The 24,866-nt window shown below is 44.6% G+C and overlaps 1 protein-coding gene across 6 annotated transcripts in view; it reads left to right on the forward strand.

Moving 5' to 3' along the window:
* Positions 1 to 13,377, forward strand: part of PCDH19 (protocadherin 19) — a 113,192-nt gene extending 99,815 nt beyond the window's left edge. For 4 of the 6 annotated variants that reach the window (XM_073360845.2, XM_073360846.2, XM_073360847.2 and 1 more), the window contains one exon: positions 7,403 to 13,377. In XM_073360845.2, coding sequence (XP_073216946.1) covers positions 7,403 to 7,992 — 590 coding nt within the window. In that variant the 3' untranslated portion in view covers positions 7,993 to 13,377. The remainder of the gene's footprint in view (positions 1 to 7,402) is intronic. The other 2 variants (XM_073360851.2, XM_073360850.2) reach the window with 2 other exon arrangements.
* The last annotated feature ends 11,489 nt before the right edge of the window (positions 13,378 to 24,866 follow it).

The raw sequence follows: 24,866 nt of genomic DNA on the forward strand, positions 1-24,866 counted from the left end.
GCTCCCCAGTATCATGTCCCAGCAGACACTTGGTCTTGTGTAAAACCTGGGATGGAGTGACTCTGTTTGGGTTGTTCCAAAGCCTTGAGTAGGAACATGCAAGGAGATCTTTCCAGGAGATCATATGCTGCGCTTGCACACCTTCCTGATAAGGAAGGGTGGTGGCTCCAGTCAGGCTCCAATGGCAGCACTTTTTGCCCACGCGGAAGTAATTCCTCCCGTTTGTGTGAGAGGGACCCTGTGTGGAGATGCAGAGCTTTCTGCTGTATCTGCCAGGCCAAGTGCATTTCATTAGTTCCAGCTCAGCAAGATAAAAGGCAGAGGCAGTCGAGAGAAGGGAAGTGTTCTCGGGGTGGCTGTTTTAGGAAAGTGTTAGGGGTTAAGCATTATGTTGAATTGTTTTAAGTATAAGCCATGATGTTTTGTTCTGGGTTAATTTCTGAATATAATCCAGGATCAGGGAGATTTAGGGAAAAACCTACTTTGTGCACGTGCTGCCTTTTATTAGAGGGTTCAGAACCTGCCCCTTCACACTTCTCGCATGGAAGGCTGCAGAATCATAGCCTTTTTTTACAGCATTTGCCTTGCTGAGCTGATGCTGCTTGTTCAGTGATCCCTACCTACAGCACTGTCCTACCAAGTGTGGTCCTCTACGGCTGATTTTCAGCAGAACTAGGACCTTAACATCAAACACACTCAGCTTCCAGCATGCTGAGCTCTCTGGAAAATCTGACCCCTATATTGAGACTTTTTTTAAAGCCTGAGGTTGTGGTCCGAATTCCATGCTGCCAGAACAGTTTTAGCTGCTTATTCCTCCCAGTTTTCCCCAGGCCAGTGCACTTGGGTTCAGGGAATACCATCATTCAGTCACACGCATGCGGCCCTATTTGGGTTCAGGTGCTTGCTCCATGGCTCGGGCTCTCCCATGTAGTGGAGCAGAGAGGAAATGGAGGCAGCAGAGCTGTCAATTGTCTGCCTTGCTGCAGGAAGGAAAGCTATTACCTCTTTACTGTTCCCAGCCACTCCTTTGTTCTCTCCTCCCTTTACTTCCTGTTGGTGCCTCCGTGGCGTATCAGTGACACCACCCGCCCCGCCCCATCCACTCTGTCAGCTTGCTTGCTCCCACCTTGCTCATTCAAGGATCCAGGCAATCTTCCTGCCCAGTTCCAGGAAGTCCCCTACTGCCAGCTGCCTCCCTGTTGTTTCTGCATTGTGTGCACTGCACTGTGTGATTATTACCTGTGCTTTGCTCCTCACATTAGGAATGTTTTTAGTACAGACCGCAACAATTGTATTGACTCAGGCAGGTCTAGAGCTGTAAAGAATTTCCTGTCTTCTTATTTCGGATAGTTTAAAAATATTGCTTTAAAGGACCAGCACATGAATGTGAATAACTATTGTGGGTGCTGTGATGGCTGGGTGAACTGGAGCTATGCTAAGGAGACCAGCACTGCGCAGAGGTGTTGTGCCTGCGTGGTACAGGAGCATACAGAATGCATCAGGGGAGCGAGAGGGAGCCTGCACATGTGTGGCAGTTATTACACCTGTTCTACAGGTATTCCTCCCTTGGGTTCAGGCTGCTCCACAGTGGCCGCAGGCTAGTGCATAGATGGGTTGGAGCTGTGGTCACGTACGTTAACGTCATCTTTCTGGGATCAGTGCTTAGCCCTGCTGGAGCACTAGAAACTCAGTTATGTTTGCCTCTTGCATAGGTGCACTGGAAGAGGAAAGGAAATTCCTGTGCTTACCTCTAGCACACCTGCCCTTGGCATCTATAATGGAGAATATTACTTCAGATTATAATATTATAAAATATTAATATTAAAATATATTAAAATTAAATTATAATATTATACTATATAATATATAATATATATAATATAATATTATAATATATAAAATTAAAATATAATCTTATAAAATATTACTTCAGATTAAGTCCTGGTCATCCATGCCATGCTGATCAGCATGGTATCTGAGAGCCCAAGCCATCTGAAGGGAGCCCAAGCCATCTGAAGGGAGCCAAAGTTGTTGTTGTCTGCCATTTTGTGGCTTTTGCAAAAGGAATTGACTCCCTCAGGGAACTGATGGGCAAGATCCCCTGGGAGAATAACATGAGGGGGAAAGGAGTCCAGGAGAGCTGGCTGTATTTTAAAGAATCCTTATTGAGATTACAGGGACAAACCATCCCGATGTGTAGAAAGAATAGTAAATATGGCAGGCGACCAACTTGGCTTAACAGTGAAATCCTTGCTGCTCTTAAATACAAAAAAGAAGCTCACAAGAAGTGGAAGATTGGACAAATGACCAGGGATGAGTATAAAAATATTGCTCGGGCTTGCAGGAGTGAAATCAGGAAGGCCAAATCACAGCTGGAGTTGCAGCTAGCAAGAGATGTTAAGAGTAACAAGAAGGGTTTCTTCAGGTATGTTAGCAACAAGAAGAAACTCAAGGAAAGTGTGGGCCCCTTACTGAATGAGGGAGGCAACCTAGTGACAGAGGATGTGGAAAAAGCTAATGTACTCAATGCTTTTTTTGCCTCTGTCTTCACGAACAAGGTCAGCTCCCAGCCTACTGCACTGGGCAGCACAGCATAGGGAGAAGGTAACCAGCCCTCTGTGGAGAAAGAAGTGGTTCGGGACTATTTAGAAAGGCTGGAAGAGCACAAAGTCCCTGGGGCCGGATGCTTTGCATCTGAGAGTGCTAAAGGAGTTGGCGGATGTGATTGCAGAGCCATTGGCTGTTATCTTTGAAAACTCCATGGCGATTGGGAGAGATCCCAGATGACTGGAAAAAGGCTAATGTAGTGCCCATCTTTTAAAAAGGGAAGAGGGAAGATCCTGGGAACTACAGGCCAGTCAGCCTCACCTCAGTCCCTGGAAAAATCATGGAGCAGGTCCTCAAGGAATCAATTCTGAAGCACTTAGAGGAGAGGAAAGTGATCAGGAACAGTCAGCATGGATTCACCAAGGGCAAGTCATGCCTGACTAATCTAATTGCCTTCTATGACGAGATAACTGGCTCTGTGGATGAAGGGAAAGCAGTGGACATGTTGTTCCTTGACTTTAGCAAAGCTTTTGACACTGTCTCCCACAGTATTCTTGTCAGCAAGTTAAAGAAGTATGGGCTGGATGAATGGACTATAAGGTGGATAGAAAGCTGGCTAGATTGTCGGGCTCAACGGGTAGTGATCAATGGCTCCATGTCTAGTTGGCAGCCGGTATCAAGTGGAGTGCCCCAGGGGTCGGTCCTGGGGCCGGTTTTGTTCAATATCTTCATAAATGATCTGGAGGATGGTGTGGATTGCACCCTCAGCAAGTTTGCAGATGACACTAAACTGGGAGGAGTGGTAGATACGCTGGAGGGTAGGGATAGGATACAGAGGGACCTAGACAAATTGGAGGATTGGGCCAAAAGAAATCTGATGAGGTTCAACAAGGACAAGTGCAGAGTCCTGCACTTAGGACAGAAGAATCCAATGCACTGCTACAGACTAGGGACCGAATGGCTTGGCAGCAGTTCTGCAGAAAAGGACCTAGGGGTTACAGTGGATGAGAAGTTGGATATGAGTCAACAGTGTGCCCTTGTTGCCAAGAAGGCCAATGGCATTTTGGGATTTATAAGTAGGGGTATCGCCAGCAGATCGAGGGACGTGATTGTTCCCCTCTATTCGACATTGGTGAGGCCTCATCTGGAGTACTGTGTCCAGTTTTGGGCCCCACACTACAAGAAGGATGTGGAAAAATTGGAAAGAGTCCAGCGGAGGGCAACAAAAATGATTAGGGGACTGGAACACATGACTTATGAGGAGAGGCTGAGGGAACTGGGGATGTTTAGTCTTCAGAAGAGAAGAATGAGGGGGGATTTGATAGCTGCTTTCAACCACCTGAAAGGCGGTTCCAAAGAGGATGGGTCTAGACTGTTCTCAATGGTAGCAGATGACAAAACAAGGAGTAATGGTTCAAGTTGCAGTGGGGGAGATTTAGGTTGGATATTAAGAAAAACTTCTTCACTATGAGGGTGGTGAAACACTGGAATGCGTTACCTAGGGAGGTGGTGGAATCTCCTTCTCTAGAAGTTTTTAAGGTCAGGCTTGACAAAGCCCTGGCTGGGATGATTTAGTCAGGGATCGGTCCTGCTTTGAGCAAGGGGTTGGACTAGATGACCTCCTGAGGTCCCTTCCAACCCTGATATTCTGTGATTCTATGATTCTATGAATTAGCTTGTGTCAGTGCAGTTCCTTGTGGACATCTGAAACCTGCTACCAGAGCTAACAATCTCTGTAGTGAGTCCAGCAAGTTACGTGGCACAGAGATGAAGCCGCCATCTTACTTTTTGAGATGGTCTCCAGAACAAAGTTGAGGCATATTGTGGGGGATAGGAACAACCTGGCAAAGCTAGCTGTTATGCTACCTGCACTGTACCAGTTTCTGGGAATAAACAGGGAGTCAGTCCTGCATCTTTCACAATCAGTAATTTTCTTCTTAAAAGAAATCAAACAATGTCCATAAATTTAACATTCCCCAGCTCTTCCCAACCCCTGCTATTCATGGATTCCAATCAGTTCTGCTATGCAGGCTATAGATGACTTTCTGAAAACAAATACCTAACCATTTGTCAATAACAAGCCAAAGGAGGGAACCATTCACCTCCCAGACAGAGCAGTAACTGAAAGTAACAAAATCAAAGTATAACAGCATTTAGGCAGCTCCTAATGGAGGTTGTTCTACATGTAAAGCTGAGCACATCATTCTCTGAAAACACTGTAGAGAAGGCTACTGAAATCCAGACCTCCTGCACAGCCAGTCAACATTGCCTTTTGTACAATGGGGTAGCTGCTGTGATGTAGAGAAATTGCTAACATTTTAGACATAGATTTTCAATGAATTGGTTTTTCTCTCTTTTTTCTAGGTTTGCTTTTTACTAGCTGATTCTCTGTAAGTGTTAAGCTGCTCATATTTTGGTGCATTGTGCTATGTGCTGAGAATTTTTATCAGCCGCCCTTGTGCTAGAATGTGGTAGAAATACAAATGTATCTGAAAAGCTGAGGTGATGTGCACAGAAGTACAAAGCATCAAAACGAACTGTTTTCAGGTGGACAGGAAGCAAACCAAAGCTGAGTCTGCACCTCTGTGGATTTCAGTATTTCAAACTGGCAAGGACTGAATGCATTATTGTATTATTATTAACATTAACTCTTGACCACACTGGGTAGTTAGTTTATTTGTGTACAAGTTACAATAAGAATATGCTACATAACAGTGGTTCTCAAACTTTTTTTTTTCATGGACCACTTGAAAATTGCTGATGGTCTCGGCAGACCACTTAATGATCTTTCCAAATGTTGTTTGTACCGTTAGCTAACTATTGTAAAGCGCTTTGGATAAAAGTGCTATATAAAAAACCCTTAATAATAATTAATGTTTTTTTGTTCTACAAATAAAAGCACACAACTCATATTTTAATATCAGTAGTCTTACCTTTCTAATGCGATGGATGTGCCCTCGCAGCCCCCGAGCTGGGGCTGGAAGGGAGTGGGCGTCTCTCCCCTGCAGCGGCAGCCCCCGAGCTGGGGCTGGGAAGGAGTGGGGGTCTCTCCCTGGCAGCCGCAGCCCTGGAGCTAGGGAAAGTCACCTCTTTCTCTGGCCGCTGCAGCCCTGCACATCCCATATTCCCCCCACCCCCTCTTCCCACCCCATTGCCCCCTCCCATCTGCATCTCACCTTACATGTGCATCTTCTCTGGGGTCCGGGCACCTAATTAGTGGAGCCATGCCTGCGCAGCTCCACTAATTAGGTGGGTGGCCCTTCATTCTTTTGTGTGTGGTCGCCCAGGCGTGCACCTTAGAAGGAACTATCCATGGACCTCCTGAATGGAGCTTGTGGACCACTGGTGGTCTGCAGACCACAGTTTGAGAACCTTTGCTACGTAATTTTGAATGAAATGTGTGTGCTTTGCAAAGGTTTACTGAGTTGTCTTCAGCTACAAGTTCTGATCAAATGAAGAAAACACTAGAGTCAAAAGCAAATACTGGAAAAACCTGGGATGTTATCTGTATTAAATGGTCTAGTTCTTAGGACAAGGCAGTGAGAGTCAAGACTTCTGGATTCTATTCCCAGCTCTGCCACAGATTCACATTAGCACTTCAGACAAGTCACTGAACTTCTGTGTGTCTTATTTGACCATTTATAGAAGGGGGATAATATTTTCCAAGTTCACAAAAGAACTGTGTGATGTACAAGGGGAAAATGTGTTCCCTTGCTTGAATGTGGGAGTCCTGAAAAAGGTGCAGAACCACAGAATTTCTTCTTCACAGGGAGGACTGGCCACAAAGTGGTTGCGTAGGGGAACTCCACACCCTGTGTGTGCCATGGATGTGGCCAGTGGGTTCACAAACTATGCAGATTCACTGACCAAAACCCCAGCATAATGAGCTCTGGCCACTATTGGAGGAATAGATTCCCCCTGTGACAATCCTACCTGATATGATTTTGAGCAGAGATTGAAAATGTGATCCTTAGTTTTTGTAAAATGCTTTGAGATAAAAGGTGCTGTAGAAGTGCAAAATATTATCCCGCATATCAACAATGGAAATGCTGCTAGTTGCAGCCTTAGGTTCTGGAACAGACAGCAGGGAGAGAATCTTTATTATTCCCATACGAATGGAGATCAAGTGCTGGGAGTGACAAATTTAATCTTCAGTGGAAGGAGATGGTGCTGGTTATTTACAAAGCCTCTGCAATTGTGTGGGAGGCCAACAGGGAATTAAGCAAAATGTAAAAATCAACAAAAATACAAACAAATGGCAATCCCAGATGTAGAATTTATGCTCAGATTTTTCATGTTGAACAAAGTTAAAGCAGAGTGCCTTTTAGCATTGGTTACTGAAAACAGAAATGCTGACTCTAAGCAGCTTGACACATGAGACAAACCCGTTTTAATTTATTTCCTATCGTAAGTTGTTTCCCTTTAGGTTTTAGTTCTGGTAGCAGCAAAAAGCAAATGACACACAACCTGTTGGAAATTGAACTTCAGCCCGTTAAAATAATAAGAATAATAAAAAATGCAATAAAATGCCCCTTTAAAATGTCACTTTTTAAAAATGTCTGCTGTTTGTTTGAAAGTAACTAACATTTACGTAGGCATAATAGAAAGGGTCTGATCCTGCAAACTTCCTGAGAATCCCCTGGAAGCCAGTATCCATGTCCTAGCACATCCTACTCTGGTGATGAATACTTAGATTGTCTGCGTGTGTGTGAGTATATAAGTATTTACACCATGATATCTGATGGGACTTTGGAGTTAGTTTCTATGTACCACATGTGTGAGTAAGGATTGCAGGATCAGCTTCCAGAAAGAAAGAATCCTCAATTTCATAAGCCATTGTATTTTCTTCACACAGATCAAACTGATGGATTTCATTGTAGGGAAGAGTGTCGGATCCTTGGTCACTCAGATAGATGCTGGATGCCCCGGAACTCTGTCCCCAGTCGTGCAAAATCCCCCGAGCATGGAAGGAATGTCATGGCACTCTCTATAGAAGCTACCACTGTGGATACAGAGTCTTATGAAGACTGTAGTACAAAAAGAACTTTTGCAACGTTTGGCAAAGATGGGAGTGAACCCCTGGCCGACGAGCGTATCGTCAACCTGAAAGGCAAAAGAACAGTGGATCTGCCCATCTGCAGCCCAAAGGTAAATGGTGCAGTCCGTGAAGCGGGGAACGGCTGCGAAGCTGTGAGCCCGATCACGTCACCCCTTCATCTGAAGAGTCCCCTGTCTAGCAAACCTTCAGTCTCATACAACATAATGCACTGCCCGGTAAATCGCGACCTGGAGCAATTTGTAAACAATGGCCCTTCTCGGCCCACCGAAGCAGAGCCTAGAGGGGCAGACAGTGAAAATATAATGCATGAAATTAACCCACTTCTGCAAGAATGTAGAGAAAAAGACTCACCAGGAGTGAAGAGACTAAAAGACATAGTGCTCTAAATGGCACCATATAAAAAAGGAGAACCAACACTACTACAAGTGCATATTGTTTTTAATTGCTTACCAGTGGTTCACAAATTGCTGTATTTAAGAGCTTTCCCTAAATGTATTGTTTATAAATGAAGCTATCGTTAATGTGACAATCCCACTTGTTTCAGCAACCAGCAGGGGTGTTCAGTTGAAGCAAATTAGCTTGTTTTTCTTTTGTCACGGGGTGGGGGTGAAGGTGAGACCAGTTCAGTTATAAAGAAGTATTATGTATGGAGTATTTTCAATTTATATATTTTTATATATCAAAACTCTCTATAATAAATTGCCATTCTTTGTAATGAATTGAATTGAAAACTCCTTATCCGGCCATCTTTAATAATCACCCTGATGTTTTTGTAGTCAATACAATTTAATGGCCATTTCTTGTGTACCACTGTTAAAAGAACAATTCAATGAGTTTTAATATTTGCCTAACACAAGGCTGTTTGTACTTTAAAATGTTGCTATTTTGCTGTGGACACCCCTGCATTAAGAATCCTTTTGCTATCACATGCCTATCTGTACTGTTACCGTATTTGATATTGCAAATTATTGTCTGTCTAGTGATGGCAAAAGGCTTTCAAGTTTAAAAAAACACAGATATATTTAAAACTTGGGGAAACTGCTACTTTTAAAGCCAATGTTAGGAGTGTTTTCCCCCCATCTTATCCTCCAGCACCCCATACATCCTATACTTGTTTTCACAGTGCTATAATAGATCATTGTGGAAAGTCATTTGGGGGATATTCTGCTGCCTAATTTGCAGTTGTCAGATGCAGCGGGCTGAACGTTTTGAGATCTTTTTTTTTTTTTGTGTGTAATGTCAAGGCACTGCATGGAAAAGCTTCTCCGTAAGTTATTAGTTCCCAGGTTTAGATCTTCCCTGTTTCTAATCATCTCAAAGCGAGGGAATTGTATAACAGATCTAAATTAGCATCTTGGTTAGACACACACTTCCTGATTCAACATTCCCCCAGTCATGATTACACTAAGTACCTGCGTGAGTGTGTGTATCTCATCATGGGAGGGATTTTAGAGTGGTATTATTTCTGTTTATCCTGCATCATAAATAGGTATAGAGTAAGCAATAGAAGGATATATGTGTAGGGACAGACAGGTGAAATGTAACACCACTACTAATCAAATTAATGTGCCTTCCATATGGAGAAGAAAAAAGAGACATTATTTTTTCTCATAATTTTATGTGGTTACAAATTTGCACATATAAAATTGATTTTTAAAAGAAAAAAGACCATTTTAGCTACTTGAACAGCCATTTTGTAGAAAGGAGGGGAGCTGTAAAGATTTTCACAGCATTGTATATTCTCTGCTCTCCTGCACTACATAATAGTTCAGATTAGTTTTGAGTGGGGTGGGGTGGGGTGGAGGATGATGGTTTGTGAATTAGTAACCCTTTATTTGACAGACTTTTCTACCAAAAAGAATATTCATTAGAGCGTAACAGTTCATTATGAGGGAGGGAAAAATACAGATATTGCTAACATTTGCTCTGCCAATGAACTGAAAACAATGGTTTCTAGAGAAACAGACTTCCCAGTACTAATGTATCTTGATAACATTCTCATTACTTTGATTTATTTAAATTAAAAATGTCATCAGGAAAAGAGCCTCCAATTGTTATTGTCCTAGAAATCGAATAAGCTCCAGTCATTTCTTTTCTTTAGAGAAGGTGGATAAAATGGATATGATTGAGTTTTTAACTACTCCAATTGGTACATTACCAGTATGTCTTCTGGATCCAGGAGTTTGAAAATAATTTATCAAAAGGAACTTCTGATGAAATCACTAAAGTTTTCTTTATTGGTGTTGATTGCTACCTCATGCAGATGGAATCCCCTTAGTAGATGTGACTGCATCTGTCCCTCTAAAACTGAGCCATATTTCTTTTTTTCCTTTAATTTTGAAGTTTGATTCATTTTTAAATGGTATGTTCTTTTTATTCTAGTTTTTCATATCTGGGGTGCTGTTCTGCTGTCATTAAAATATATATTTTTTGCAAGTGGATGTATTATATGAGCAATAGAAGAAACAGGTTGGTTTTGGGGGAGTTTAAGTTACTGGACTGCCTGTAATATTAAGATGAGTGTTTGTTCATTATGATGTTACTGTATTTGTTAACTTCTGAGAGCTTTATTCAGTGAAAATTCATGTCCCTACTTACTGAGCCACAGAAGCTTGTTAGATATCTTTTTGTTAACTGCAGAAATTAATCCTCATCGATGGCAGAAAATTGTTTATAGAAGGATTTTGTGTGTGTGTGTGTGTGTGTGAGCAGTAACTCAGAATTAGTCTATAGTACTGTTCCCCCACCCTCCAACACATATATTCTTCACGCTCATATGGATAACCGATGGCAATCATGAAACTTTTGATATCAGGGGCCTCTACTTAGGATGCTCAAAGACTCTGGTTGCCTTAGGCTAGCTGACAAAATGAGTTGAAGTTTATATGAACCTTTTGCTGTCTCTTGGAGATCCCGCAAAAAAGTCTTGGGTTTCTTCAAACTCCTGAGTTTTACTGCTTGGATTTTGTTACAAAATCCAGGAAGCTCATTAGTTTTGTACCAAGTTCAGTGAAACTCTCCTTCCAAGAGTTACCTTGAGATTTTGAATTTTCACACCCCCAAATGTAAACAAACCCAGGTGGGGATGTGTGTGTTGCAAATGGGGTGAACTGAACTTATCCGATTGCTTGATGCAACCTCTTCTGACTTGAAACGGGTGGGTGTCATGCTGCATTAATGGCAGGTCATTTCCCTGAAATGAGCCATTCAAGTAACTTCACAAAAGGGAGCTGATGAGGAATAGCCAAAAGGCTTCCCTGAAGAGAGCCGAAGGCGTGACCCCTCACTGTGATAGGAGAGAGCCCCATTCCCCACCCCACAACTCCATGTCTGCAACAAGTAGGAAACTATTTAGCCAAAAAGGTCATGTTCAGATCAAGGTCATAGATCCACCTTCTCTCCCCAAACATACGCACATAAGTATGACCCTACTTTAATGTAATCTGACTCTGTGGCTGAGCTCTGGCTAAATTCCAGCACTGACTAACATCATGATTCCTGCCTTGGGTTATCTTGATCCAGCTCCACTGAAGTCTCCCATTGGTTTTCCTGGGAGGTTGGATTGGGACTTAACTCCCCAAGCCAAATAATTTTCCCCAGAAGTGCTTGCACGTTATCTTCTATGGAACTGAGAGCAACAATCCATCAGGCAACACGGGAGAGGAGAGGATAGCCGATCAGTGTGGATTCTCCTCCATCCACTACACTGTGCTGTGAAAATTGGACTGTCCTGTTCCTTTCCCACAGCCCTCCTTCTCCCCATCCAAGGAATGACTAGGCGAGGGTCCCCTCTCACCTGACCTGGTGAATATAAAATGGACAGAAGAGTCCAGCTGTTGATTTCTACTGAACATGGGCCTCTGACTATTGAGCTGCCAGCACCAGCCTGGCACTGGGAGGAAAATAGATGCTAACTGAAAAGAAAAATAAAATATTTCTCTGATTTACCCATTAGAAACATTCCTTGCCACTAGAAATAAAAGCACAGCCCAGAAAATATGTGAAATATTTCTTTATTAAAAGGGAGTTTTAAGAGGTCAGTAAGCCCTACTGCCTCTAAGCAAACCATTTAAACAACAGTCTTTCCCATCCTGGCCTGTGCTGAAGCTTGGGATCTTGAGTGCCTAAGGCACCTCCATGACATATTGCTATCTCATGAGAAGAAGAACCAGGAGAGGGACTGGAAAAGGTTCATCGCCCACAGAGTTCTCTTCCAAATATTTCCTATTCCTACTTGCTTTCCCTCTCTCATTTGAAATCAGTTCAGAGCTTCTGGCTGAGCTGTAATATAATTTTTAAAGTAGCTAAATTAACCACATCAAAATGTGAATGACCCAGGATGGTTTTTTTGGACAAGATGTAATGAAGCTCTCTTTAGAATGTATATTGTTACCAAATTCGGCACAGGAGAATCGTTTGAATGTGATGTTCCCCCCCCCCCCCAAATCTTTCGTTCAGGCAAACTTGCTCTGCCTACCTATTTACACAGGAAAGTAAGAATGGTGTAGTAGTTTATACCACATTTAACAAGAGCCTGATTTCCAGAGGTGCCAATCATCCACAACCCAAAATGAAACCAATACTGCATTGTGCATGCAGCACCTCTGGATTTCAGACCCCAAAGATACAGTCCATGAGTAAATTCATGACATGCTCTGCTCAAAGTGTAATATTTACCTACTTGATAGAATCTCTTTAGAAAATCCTTTCACAAGTGGAATTTTCTTTTCCTTACATTGAAATCTTGCAGCACTGGTTTTATTTTTATGCTGATATATACAAGGGGGAATGTGGGAGGGAAGGGTTACGGGAGGGTGGATTGATGGTTTAAAAAATAATCCATAAGCACTTAATGCATTGTCCTGATGAAGTTGTTGCGGTTATCCCTGTTTTATTGTGAAGCTGGAGATGGCCTGTGGATCACATATTGTGCAGAAGTGAATTACTTTTTTTTCAAATAGGAAACAAGTTGCTTTTGTGAAGAACACACTGTCTGATTAATATGTTGAAATTACTCTGGGGGAAAAAAAAACTAATGACGAATAGAAACACATTTGTCTGTCATTGGGGGAAATGGATGATCTTGTTGCTACAGCTGCTTTTGCCGCTACAGATAATCTTTTATCCAACTTACGAGGTGCATTTAACCTTACCAGAAGAACCCAGCTAACTCTGTTGCAAGCCTTGGTGAAATGGATTCTTTACTGGCATCAGCTGATGTTCAGCTGATATGAGCTGGGATATAATCTTTAGTGACAAGAGCTGACCGAGTGCAAGCTAGTTTTCAGCAACAAATACCTCCTTGCACTATTCAAATGCTAAGGTATTGGTTGCAGAAGATCTTAAGTCTTAGAGCTACAAGCTTCTGTAGCCTGCTGACCAGCCTGATGACACCATAATTGCCCGCGAAAGCAAGGCGGATTTCAGTGGGACTTAAGTACAGTACGATTCATCAAGGTGTCTCTGTTGCTGATTATATGAAGAATAAATAGTTGTATATGCTGATATGTATGTTATGTACATTTTCACAGTGATGGAATCATTGTAAACAAAAATATGGAAAAAAAATCACCATTCTGTCTATTTTATGAAGATGATAAAGCAGCTTTATTAAATTATTACAGTTCTGTTTCAAAATGGTGTACCTGCCACATTGTTTCTCTCATCTGATGAGACCTTTGTTTTCCACTTCAATGTGATTTCTCCCCTCCCCCCCATTTTAGTATTAAAGGCAATTATTGAATAAAATGGAAAATAAGTGTTTGGTTAAATATGACTAAGAGGGTTTGCTTGTGATTACCTCAGCTTGTTGGCCTGGCAGAAACCAATGCAGACAGAGCTATTCACATGGTCTTTTCTTAACCCTGTAGAATTTCAGCTGGTGCTAAAATGGATACTGTAATATCCAGAGGCAACTGCCCAGTTTTAACATAGCAGCCTTATTTTGAAATGTTTTAAATCTCAGATCTATAATAGGTTCACGGGAGGGTGAAATTCACTGTAAATGCATTGGGACCACTTAAGCCCCTCTCTTCCATTTAAATTCCACTTACAGCCCATGTGGAGGGCTTAAACGTGAACTGCAAAGGAAGGGAAAAAAGTGGGTGTTCGCCCCCTTTCCTTCTTCATTGTTTGTAAAGAAGGCCTATAAAATGTTTCATCCACGTGCTTTCTACCACAGGAATATGAGGGAAAGCACGTCTTGCCTTTCCAGGTGTTGCAGGAGGTCTCTTTGGAGGACCTAGAGAATTGGTTAGGGAACTTTCTCTGCCCTTAATTGATTATCCTTCTGCAGTTCTTGCACTGGGGTGAATTTCACCCATAAGGGGGTGTTATATTAGTCTTCTTCCATTAACTGGATCTTTACTCATTTTAGCTAAAACACATGATCTCGAAGTTTTGATGAAAGACTAAACAAACCTAAATATCCTGCAGAAAAATAATTATCCAGTGGGGTCTGTTTGGGGAGTTCCTTTTAGAAACAGGTAAAGAAATGGAGTGGCTGATGGTGATGATGGGAATAATAGTTTAAAAACAGATTTATGTTTGCTGTCTTTATCTTTAAAGCAATGGTGAAGATTACAGCAGTATGATACAATATTGAAGGTTCCTCTAGGATTATCCGTTAAAAACTGCCAGATTCTGAGATTTAACACTGGAGCGATGTAACAGCCTATACTGGCCCTTTAACAATAGAGGGGGCCAGACGACCTCGTTCCAGGAAGATGGAATGAACAAAGGCTCAGAGGATGGCCTTGTAGCAGAAGATAGGAAGTAGTGCCAGAGAATTAGTAGTTGGATGGGGAAAAAATCCAGGACGCTGTCCGTTTAAGGCCCAGATCAGGAGCCCTGGAATGTAAGGTGGGGTCAGACCACTTGAGAGGTGCACTCTGGAGGAAGGTAGTTTACAGATAATCACTTCCCTTGGAACAGGAGAAGTGCCAGTAGCAGAAAGAAGCTAGAGCCAGAAGGCTGAGCTAGAAATGGCTAGGAGTGGGGAGCCTGCGAAGAACAGATGCTGGCAGGAGAAGAACTCCATGTGAGTGGACGAAGAACCAGAGATAAATGTGAGCTCTGGCGTTGCAATGCGGAACTTTATTTTTGAGACCTTAAGGATTATGTGGGACTGATTGTGGTCATGAAACCAGCCTTGAGCGGAGTGTGGTTCTACTCATAAGAGAGACTATGTAGAGCTCATTAGGGGACCTGAAGAGGGAGAAGAGAGGCAGGGTGCTGCACGGGGATCTCTGGCCATGAAGGGGCACTCAGTAAGTGGCAGCCCTGTTACAAGCCAGAGGAGAAAATCCCTCTACACTGCAATGTACGGAAGAAAAAAAATCTGTGCTTCGCTGCAGATCCTGTATTCCTTGAACACTCAGTACTCCCATGTCCTTTTAGAGAGCTGTGAGTGAGCAAAGGATGCAGGGTTGAGCCCTTGGTGGGTTTTTAGTTCTGAAGATCCATTGTGGCTGAATTCACTGTACTGTGGAGGACCTGCACAAAATTGTTTGCACCACTTTAACCCCACATTAAGTACTTCCGTGGTGGGTCAGGCTTGGCATGGCTCTTTGTACGGAGGTAAGGGTCTGCATTTGTGTAATAACCTTTTACCATGAGGATAGATTGTAGCAGATTAATTTTTAGCATTGTGTTCTGCAGGCTATTCATTTCCATTAGAAATCTGCTAAGGAGAGTAATGGCAAAAGAAAAGCATCTTTGGTTCAGCCTGTAGCACAGGGCTCTGGGGGCCAGATTTTCAAAGAGCTCAGTGTGTTGGATGCACATTGGTGCCGAAACCTTGAAAATCTGACCATAAGAATCACAATAGGAGCAGCTGGGGCCGAGCACTTTTATCTATTTCTTATTATTATTTGAACTAGGGGAGTGCTTAGGAGCCCCAATTGGGGATCAAGTCCCCATTGTGCCAAGCACTGTACAGACAAGTAACAAAGAAGACAGCCTCTGCTCCAGTCTAGCCGTCAGGCAGGGCCCAGTGAGTGGATAAAAGAGAGACAAACAGGAGGGCGGGAGGAAGAGGAAATGTGAACATGAGCAGAGCAATGGAAGTGACAGGTATTGAAAATCTGACCCATTTTTAGGGGCCTACAGGGAAGCCAGGCTCCTCTGAAAATCTCACCTCATCTGTAGGGGCTGAGCATATGGAAACTTGGCCCCACAGAGTTGTGTTGATCTGTGCTAAGCCTAAGCAGAGTTGGACTGATAGAGTGAAATTTGCCCTAGTACAGAGGGTCCATAGGAGGCATCCCATAAAGCCCTGGGCCCTTAGAATTAAATTCATGCCAGCATAGGGAACCATGCACCATACAGCCAAATATTATCTTTAATGTGTGACTTAAGTGGTGTGGAGGTGGTTGTGTGAATCCCTTGCAGTGTGCTTTAACTCCCCATACTGGCTGGTGGTAGCCATAGTGGGAGCATGGGTGTAGGCAAGGCACAGGATTTGTCCTGCAGCGTGGTCTGTCTCTGCTCAGAACGGGTCTAAACACAGTGGTAAGAATGCAAGTGGTGTGCACGCCCTGATTATACTAGTGCTCCCAGTGTTGCTATCACCAGTGGGGCTGCACCGGTGATGGTGTGACTGTGGGAAATTTCCCAGGAAAGGCGGGTGCAGATGAGGCCACAGAGGCTTTCAAGTCATGGGCGTGATTCTTTTGCTCACAGATTTTCATGTAAATGGGTGATAAAAACATGCGTATTAAAGTGAGTACATTGCTCTCCGGACAAGCAACTCCAGTGTGATTCACCAAACCAGCAATGCCTCATCCTTCGTTGGGCCACCCGAGGTGGGAATGATGCAGAGGTGGCTCTCACCATGGGGGATGGGAGAGGGGAGGGGAGCATCTCAGGATGATTTTAGGAGAAGCATTGATCAGGCCTATAGGAAGATCTCACCAGCTCTCCACAGGTAGTGGGTCTGGATGGCAGCCTGCAAACAGGCAGCTTCTTGGGGCTTTGGGAGAAATTAGGAGAGCCAGGAACAATGACTCTTAACTAGCAGTAGTTTAAATGGGAGGGGACTGGCAGCAACCTCCTTGCTGCAGCCCTGGGGAGCCTGCTATAGGGGCTGTGGAGCAGCTGGGTCCTCACTGATTAGTGTCACTTGCCAGGGCACTCTGCTGCTTCATGCTGCAGGCTACCTAGTGCAGGAATTGGCTACTGCTTGGTGGCTCATCTTCCCAAGACGCATGCCAGCGCACGTCCCTTCAGAGGGCAGAGCAGAGCTAAGAATGGCTTAAACCTTCCTTTGTTTTTTGGAGCGCTGTTCCTGAGGGTAGGTGATTTCATGGGATTGCTTTAGCAAATTCTTTCCAGTGTTTGCCTTCTCTGCAAAACCAGTGGGAAAAACGCCTTCTGCAATCTCATGGTGGGAAACACACATCCTGTGGGAGTGTATTTGAGCTTAACCCATTCAGTGCTACTGACCTTTCCAGATATGTCCAGCTAGAACAAACCTGCTGAGCTGTGAATGTCCCAGGTATGTTTCTATATAACCCAAGTGCACTGATAATTGGTGGTGGTTATCATTCACTTAGCTTGCTGATGGCCAGGTTTCAACAGAGCTCCCAGTTGGGTCCCTGAAACCTGGCTCTAGTTGTGGGTCATTGGCAAATTGCATGAGAGTGAAATTCACATCGCGCAGAGCGCCAACACAAGAGTGAAGGTCTTGTGTTGATCCTCTACTTAGGGATGAATTTCACTCTATGGTCCCAGTCCAATTGCCATTGGATTCCATGCAAGGACTTACATTGACTTCAGTGGGAATTGGATCAGGGCATGATTTAATAAAACTGTCCTAACCCGTCAGTGCATTTCACATGCTGCAAGGCTCCTGGTTACAGCCAGCTGAGAGCCATTTGAAATGTCAGTGCTATGATATCTCCCCCTCCTGCTGTGCTAGACAGCTGTCAGTATACTGTGTCTCCTCCGGCATACCCCAAAGAACTGAGCATCTTAAGGCCACTGCGTGTTTAGACAATAAATGTTTGTATTGAAGTTTGCATAAATAACAGACCCAGAAAAGGGCTTTGGCTGATGGAGGCGAGAGAGGATGATTTATAGCAGCCCACCGATAAGGAAGGGATTTCTTTTCAGAAATTATGCTGTCCCTGAATAATGCACTAAATTCTATTCTTCTCAAGGCCTCCTTCCATATTAACAGTGAGGGCCAGATCCTCAGCTGATGTGAAACCACTGAAGTCGGAGAAGCTATGCCAATCTTCACTAGGTGGGGATCTAGCTCACAGCTTTTAATGGGGCCATGATCTACGCTATGTGTATGGAACACAGCTGTGACTTACTGGTCCGCAAGCAGACACATTTGATATTTACTGTAAGTTCTTTATATTTCTTTCATATTTTCAATTACAGTTCCAAATATATCAGAATTATACAGAGCATCTTGTCACTGGTAAAACTACAAAGGGGACTGCTAATGGGATGGCACCTTTCACCTTGGCTTGCCCAGGCTGCTGCTGACTTGAAGCTGCTGCTATCTGAGGGCTGTATAGTGGCTTATGTGAAACGAGATGGTGCGCTTCAGCTTGTTTCCCAGGAAGCAGCTGTGCGCGTCAGCAAACCACCCTCACATCTGGCCCCTTCATTCACAGTCTAAGTGGAGGCCAAGGATAGAATGGGCTGTGGAGACTGCCTCCCTCTAGGCCATATTGGAGGCATGCTGATGGGGCAGTGCATGAATCTTGCAGCGTCACTGGTTGCCCTGGAGGCAGTGCGCTCATGTGCTGTGCCCACTTTGCTCAGTCTGTGCAGGTGCCAAGAGACACCATGGGCTCCCTCAGGGAAATCCCCTGCCCTAGGCGGTCCCCTAGGCTTGCACAACAGGGGCCAGAGGAGGGAGGAGGCTTAGCCAGGGTGTTCCCCTGCACAACACCCCTATGGAAGGGGCCACAAGTTAGGGCACTCTTCAGACTGCTCTAACCTCCTTCCAGGGCTGGCCCAGTCCCTGCAAACCCCACCGTTAGGGGAAGGTGAAAGCTTCTCTTTGTCCCTGCCACAGTTCACAGGGTTCACAGAGAACACTCATTTCTGTTTCTTCTGAATATTATTTTTTATGTTATGTGTCTTCCATTTGAAGTTAAACTGGAATATCTAAATGCAGCCAAATTGGATTAGCAGGCAATGAATTATCATATACGTTGACTATTAAATTCACAAAGAGAAGAACAAACAACCTGGAGGGATCAAAGGCCTGAAAGTATAATGTAAAAAAAACCCTGTCTGGTTGAAACACTGTCTCTCCACACACGGAGACAGAATCACAGGAAGAGAAGAGGGGTGGGAGATGGGAATGACAAGGGACCCAATCCTGCATTCCTGGCAGCCCATTGACATCTTTGGTTTCCCTGCTGGGATTTGGGTGTTTTGGGAGGACTGGGAATCCAGCATTGGGCTCCAAGCATGACTTCTTATCTGCCATTTGTCTGTAATGGTGGGGTAGATGTGCTTAGCTCTCACACAATAAATAGACAGTCTTTGCACTCAGAGGATATTCCCTCACTGAAATTGTCCTCCCCATAATCCCATCAAGGCAGTGAGGGGTTGTCACCATCCCCACTCCCTAGGAGACCTGCTCACAGGAAGCCATGGCCCTCTAGGTGGAGGGTCTGTAACTCTGTATATGTGCCTTGGTTCCCTGGTAGTCTGATTCTCTTGGTTCAGTTGGTGTCCCAATATGTGCGGGGATGAGGGTCACAAACAAGGAAAGGAAACTCCCCATTTTCAGAAGGGGTTCACAAGCTTTGGGGGGTCAGCGTGGTCATCTTGTGGATGAATGGGAAGTGAGAAACTCAATTACAGGGGAGCAGCATGTCTTAACAACAAAAACTATAGGGCCAATCTTCTTTTCAGTCATACACACCTGCATAACTAGCCACCTCAGACACTTCTGGGACATTGCAAACTAACAAAGCAGTCTCAGGCTGATTGGGGAGCATCCAGCCAGCAAAGAAATTGAATTATTATCACAGGAGATACATTCTAAAATGGTTGGAGTGCACCGCATTCATTATGCACTGCGGGGGAACAGGGAGATAGCTAGAGACTAGGGTCATGAGTTATTAATCCACATTAGGGAGACTGTTGTTGGTATATTGCACGTATGTATGTGGTCAGAACTTTTGTTCATCCACACTGTTAACTCCATAGACTTGAGCCCCTAGTAATTTGTACAGTCAGTTCAGCCTTTGTGTCCAGGACTCCCCTCTGAAAGGCCACTCTCCACAGACTAGGTATGAGGTGAGTAGTAGCAGGACAACCTTGTCTGTGTGCCTGTATCCTGACACTACTTCATCAGCGTGCCCACAGATCTAACCTTACAGATGAGCAAGAGCTTCTGTCTCCACAGTTGTAACATTACTTTCTGCCTTATAATTCAGAACCATAACACAGAAGAACCCCAAAACAGAAAGAGAGTGAGAGCGGGCTGCTCCCTAAAAGGCATAATTAGAGGCATAACTCACCCCACCTCCCTAAAAGGCATAACTCACTCACCCCACCTTACTCTAGGCTGGCTGGCTGCAAACTGACTGACAGCATCTGTTTGCCGGCCAAGCCCAGATCACATGCTTCAATGTAGAGGCCCCCTAAGCTGCAAGCAGGAGCAGGAACTCCCCTGAAAATTAAAGTGACATTTTTAGTGTAATTTTTACACCATTTTCAATACACCATCCTCTGTACCTTATGCAGTATTTACACCTGTGCAAAGTGGGTGTTAAGCTAGCATCAGGTCCACTGCCAGGTGGTGGAGTTAACCTGGATCTGCACTGCTTTGCAGCCTATTCTGTACACAAAGTTGCAGCAGTTTAACTACTGATTTTCAGCTGATTTAGTTAAACCTGAAAAGAAAAGGAGTACTTGTGGCACCTTCAAGACTAACCAATTTATTTGAGCATAAGCTTTCGTGAGCTACAGCTCACTTCATCGGATGCTCACGAAAGCTTATGCTCAAATAAATTGGTTAGTCTCTAAGGTGCCAAGAGTCCTCCTTTTCTTTTTGCGAATACAGACTAACCCGGCTGCTACTCTGAAACTAGTTAAACCTGGTGCACCTTTGAGTGTGGAAATGCTACACTGATATAACCGTGGCATATGTTCGCGTAGCTTGCCACCCGAGCAGCAAACTAAGCCAATATAACCAGATTTAAACACAGGGGTTTCTGCTGGTTTAATTACATTGGTTTTGAAAGTGATGTAGTTAAATTGGTGCAACTTCTGTATGTTGGCAAGCCCTGACAGAGAGCAGAATTTGAATCTAATTTACTAGGAACTGGACTCAGACCCCCAATTCATTTTACGTGGGTTTCCAAATAGTCATCAGAGCGAGAAACACAGCCAACCACACAATTGTAGAACTCCCCCCTGCTACTTCACTTCACATTGCATGTGTTTCCCTATTTCATTTTAACCCTACAGTGGTAAGCGACAAAAAATGGGTTGGAGGAGAGGTGTGACTGGAGTGGGACATGTATGTACAGGTTGTATATATAGACTCTATGTACATGAGGTGACTGACTGGAGGCTGGGGCTCATTCTCCTAGAATACATTAAATGGTTAACGTTCCGAGGCTGCAGCATAATCAGTCATTGCAACCTGTATTTTTACAGCACAATTGTGAAAAATCCTCTCACAGTGCTTTACATTAATACAGATGAAAAATAGAGACATATGGCAAACAATATTAACCCCATCACCTATCAAGCTTAAAAGCTTTTCCTGAGAAAAATGTCTCAAGATTGCTGTTAAGTAATTGCAGAATGGGCTTAGATCTCTTAGGAAAGATCATTGCCCAGCGTTAACTGCAAAAAGCATGAGCTCCAGCATATTTTTTTGAATGCCCAACACTACTTCTAAACTCTCCTTTTGGCTCTCGAGGGGTGAGCTAAGACATATGGCATGAGAAGGTCAAAGTCGTGCACGAGACCAATTCCTCACAAAGTCTTAGAAGTCAACAGAAGAATTTTAAACTCAACCTGGCACTTTATGGGAAGCCGGCGCAGCCTCTGAAAGCTCAGGAGTGACACGATCCAAACAGCAGCCTTGGCAGGAGCCACTCTACATTGGCTGAAGGTGATGGATTGTCTTCCAAGGCCCAGATAAAAAAGAATTGCTATAATAAAGCCACAGAGAAACAAACAGAGGCACCAGGGTTTCCAAATTCCAGGGCGGTAGGGATGGGGGTTGCCTGGCAACCTGTCAGATACCGCAGAGCTCTGCCTTCCTTGGCAGCTGCTTGTCAGTCACAAAACTGAGGCCCATTCAGAAATGAAAAGTGAAGCCATCTGAAGCAGGGGTGTCCTTTGGCTTTCTGCTCCCAGCCCCTCTGGACCATGTGACCACTTCATTGGCCTTTCCTCCTTGTACGCTTCAGACCACTGCCCCTTCTGCAACTTAATGGCCACTGCTGTGCATTCACTATGGACTCACACCCCTGCCTCATACCATCCAATGGCTCCATCTCTGCCCCTTGCCCACTAACCATGCACAGCTCCCTCTACTGTCCACTCTGCCTGACCCCTTGGCCCTTTCCTCTCACTAGGACTATACACACATTCATCCAGCTCTGTGCCTTCCTGCTGGCTGGATAGATGCCCCTTCTCCCTCACTCTGGCTGCAAACTTGCCCTTTCCTCTTACTATGGCCAAGCCTTCAGCCACATCCCTTCACTCTTGCTGCCCCCCATCCTCTCCCACCTGGCAGTTGTCACTCCAGCCTTTCCCCCTTCACCATGTGTTGATCTGTTATTTTCCCCCGCTACCCAGAATGCACCGGTTCACAGACAGACTCCTGAGCTGAAGTAGTATGTCATTTATTCGCTGCTTTAGTGAGTCATCAGTCCACCGCAACAGGGTTAAATGCAAGCGCCCGCCCACATTCTGGTGCTCACTTTGAATACGGTGTTACAAAGTTATTCATTAGATATTGTATCACCCCTTTTCTGCCTAAGGCTACGATTAGTTTGCTAACTCAGTTATTTACCTGATTGGGCTGCTGACTCAGTTGTTCACCTGATCAGGTTGCTGGCTCAGCTTTTTACCTGGCTGTTCTCTTTCCTTGCCAGACAAGCAGTATCTTTTCACATGTCCCAACACCTACAATATACATCCTACATATTCCATCCTACACTATGACCTACACCACCTATCCCTGCCCTCCTGCCCTTTCCATGGCTCATCCAATCTGCCTCCGTCCCTTTCCCTCTTCACTGTGTTCACCCCCTGCTTGTTCCTCTTTTGTTATGGCTGCCCTGTTCCTCCCACTGTAGCTTCCCTATTGCTCCATGCAGCTGGCCCTGGCCCTGTTTTGCTTGTGGGCCCACTTAGCTGTATTGTTTGGTGTATTTTGTAATCTATTTTTTACTGGTGACAGGCTTTTCAAGCATATGTCCCCATCAAATTAGGCCCATTCAGCAGTTGCAACATTAGACACAGGTGCTGATGGTAGTGGCTGCAAACGAGCCAACAGGGCAGCTAGTCATACAGCACGCATGCAGCGTGGCGACCAGGCAAAGAGTTTGGGTCCATGAGGAGCTGGGTAGACAAGAGCAATTATACTGACCTTGTGGCAAAGAGCTTCTCCTCAGTGAAGTAAAACAGACAAGAGCAGCAGCACCCGATCTGCTTTCACTCAGGCTGGGGACTGGTTCTGCCACCTTGTACTAAGGAGTAAACATCCCTTCCCAGCTCCTTTCCACACTCTGCTCTCTGGGTTACATTCTGGGCAGCAGTAGTTATTAACCTGTCTTCATTCTGCTCCTTCTGTGTATACTATGAAGAGACCAGACAGACAGAGAGGGGAGCTGTTTTACCTGGCAAGACATTTCTGCATAGAAGAAAAAATAACAAATGACTTTATCCTGGTTCTTTTTCTACCAGTAGAGAGATTCTTACACACAAACACACACACGAAATACAAGGGCTGTTGTTCACCAACTTGATTCCCTGTAAAATTAATATTACCCAGTCCCTTCTGAGAAGTTTATTTGAACTCATAGGGTGAACAGTGGAAAACCTCCCACTGCTTTCAGTGAGGCCAGGGTTTCACCACAGAGCTCTTGATCCCACAGTTCCTGGAGGGGACCAATATGTATTTTATGGAGAACTTATTAAAGTGAGGACTTCTGAGTAGCGGGTCATTCTCTACTTCAGGGGTGGCCAACCTGTGGCTCCGGAGCCGCACGCGGCTCTTCAGAAGTTAGTATGCGGCTCCTTGCATAGGTGCTGACTCCGGGACTGGAGCTATAGGTGTCAACTTTCCACTGCTCAACCCAGGCCCTGCCCCCACTCCACCCCTTACCCCAAGGCTCCCGTCCCTTCCCACCTCCTCCCCTGAGCCTTCTGCACCCTTCTTCCTCCCTCCTCCACCCCAGAGCCTCCTGTACACTGTAAAGCAGCTGATCGCAGTGGGCAGGAGGCACAGGGAGGGAGGGGGAGGCACTGATCGGCAGGGCTGCCGGTGGGCAGGCAGTGCTGGGGGTGGGAGTGGGGGAGCTGATGGGGGCTGCTGACATATTACTTTTGTGGCTCTTTGGCAATGTACATTGGTAAATTTTGGCTCCTTCTCAGGCTCAGGTTGGCCACCCCTGCTCTAGTTCTCTGCTGTAGCACATGGTGTCAGCTGTCTCTCTGCGTACACACACATTTGCTTACCTGCAATTGTCCATTAATACAAGGTCTGGCATCTCCTAGTTTAAATTTAGGAGTCTCCCTGTCCAAGCTTCCAGTACTACCCAGATCTACCTCTAAATTTCCGCAACAAACATGTATGTTCATTCATCAGCCATAGCCACTATGATCCCCAAACTGTACCGTCCACAGATCAGCAGTGTATCACTTAATTGCTCAATGGCTAATCAACTGTGGTAATACAGTAATTCTATGTTTGCTTGGCTTGAAATGCTCCTGCTGAGATTTTCCTCCTCTCTTGCAGCTCTGACTGAATCTTCTTGCCTCCTGTAATTTCCACTCTCTATCTGCATGAAGTTCAAGCAGTTGTCTTTCCTTTCAAAGCAGGGCACAGCTTCACTTCTACCTGCATCTCATCTAAAACTCTTCATGAGGAGGTGACATGACTATGCTGCCTCCATCTGATGTCCAAGGTAGGTCCTCCAATTTTACAGCTGGATTTGACAGTATGCGTCTATCTCATATGCAAGTGGGATGAAGATAGAATGGGATGAAGGTCCCTTGGAATCCTTAACTGACTGTATAGAGTTCTGCTTACCAG

Source organism: Lepidochelys kempii, chromosome 9, assembly GCF_965140285.1.
Source record: "Lepidochelys kempii isolate rLepKem1 chromosome 9, rLepKem1.hap1, whole genome shotgun sequence".
NCBI lineage: Eukaryota > Metazoa > Chordata > Testudines > Cheloniidae > Lepidochelys > Lepidochelys kempii.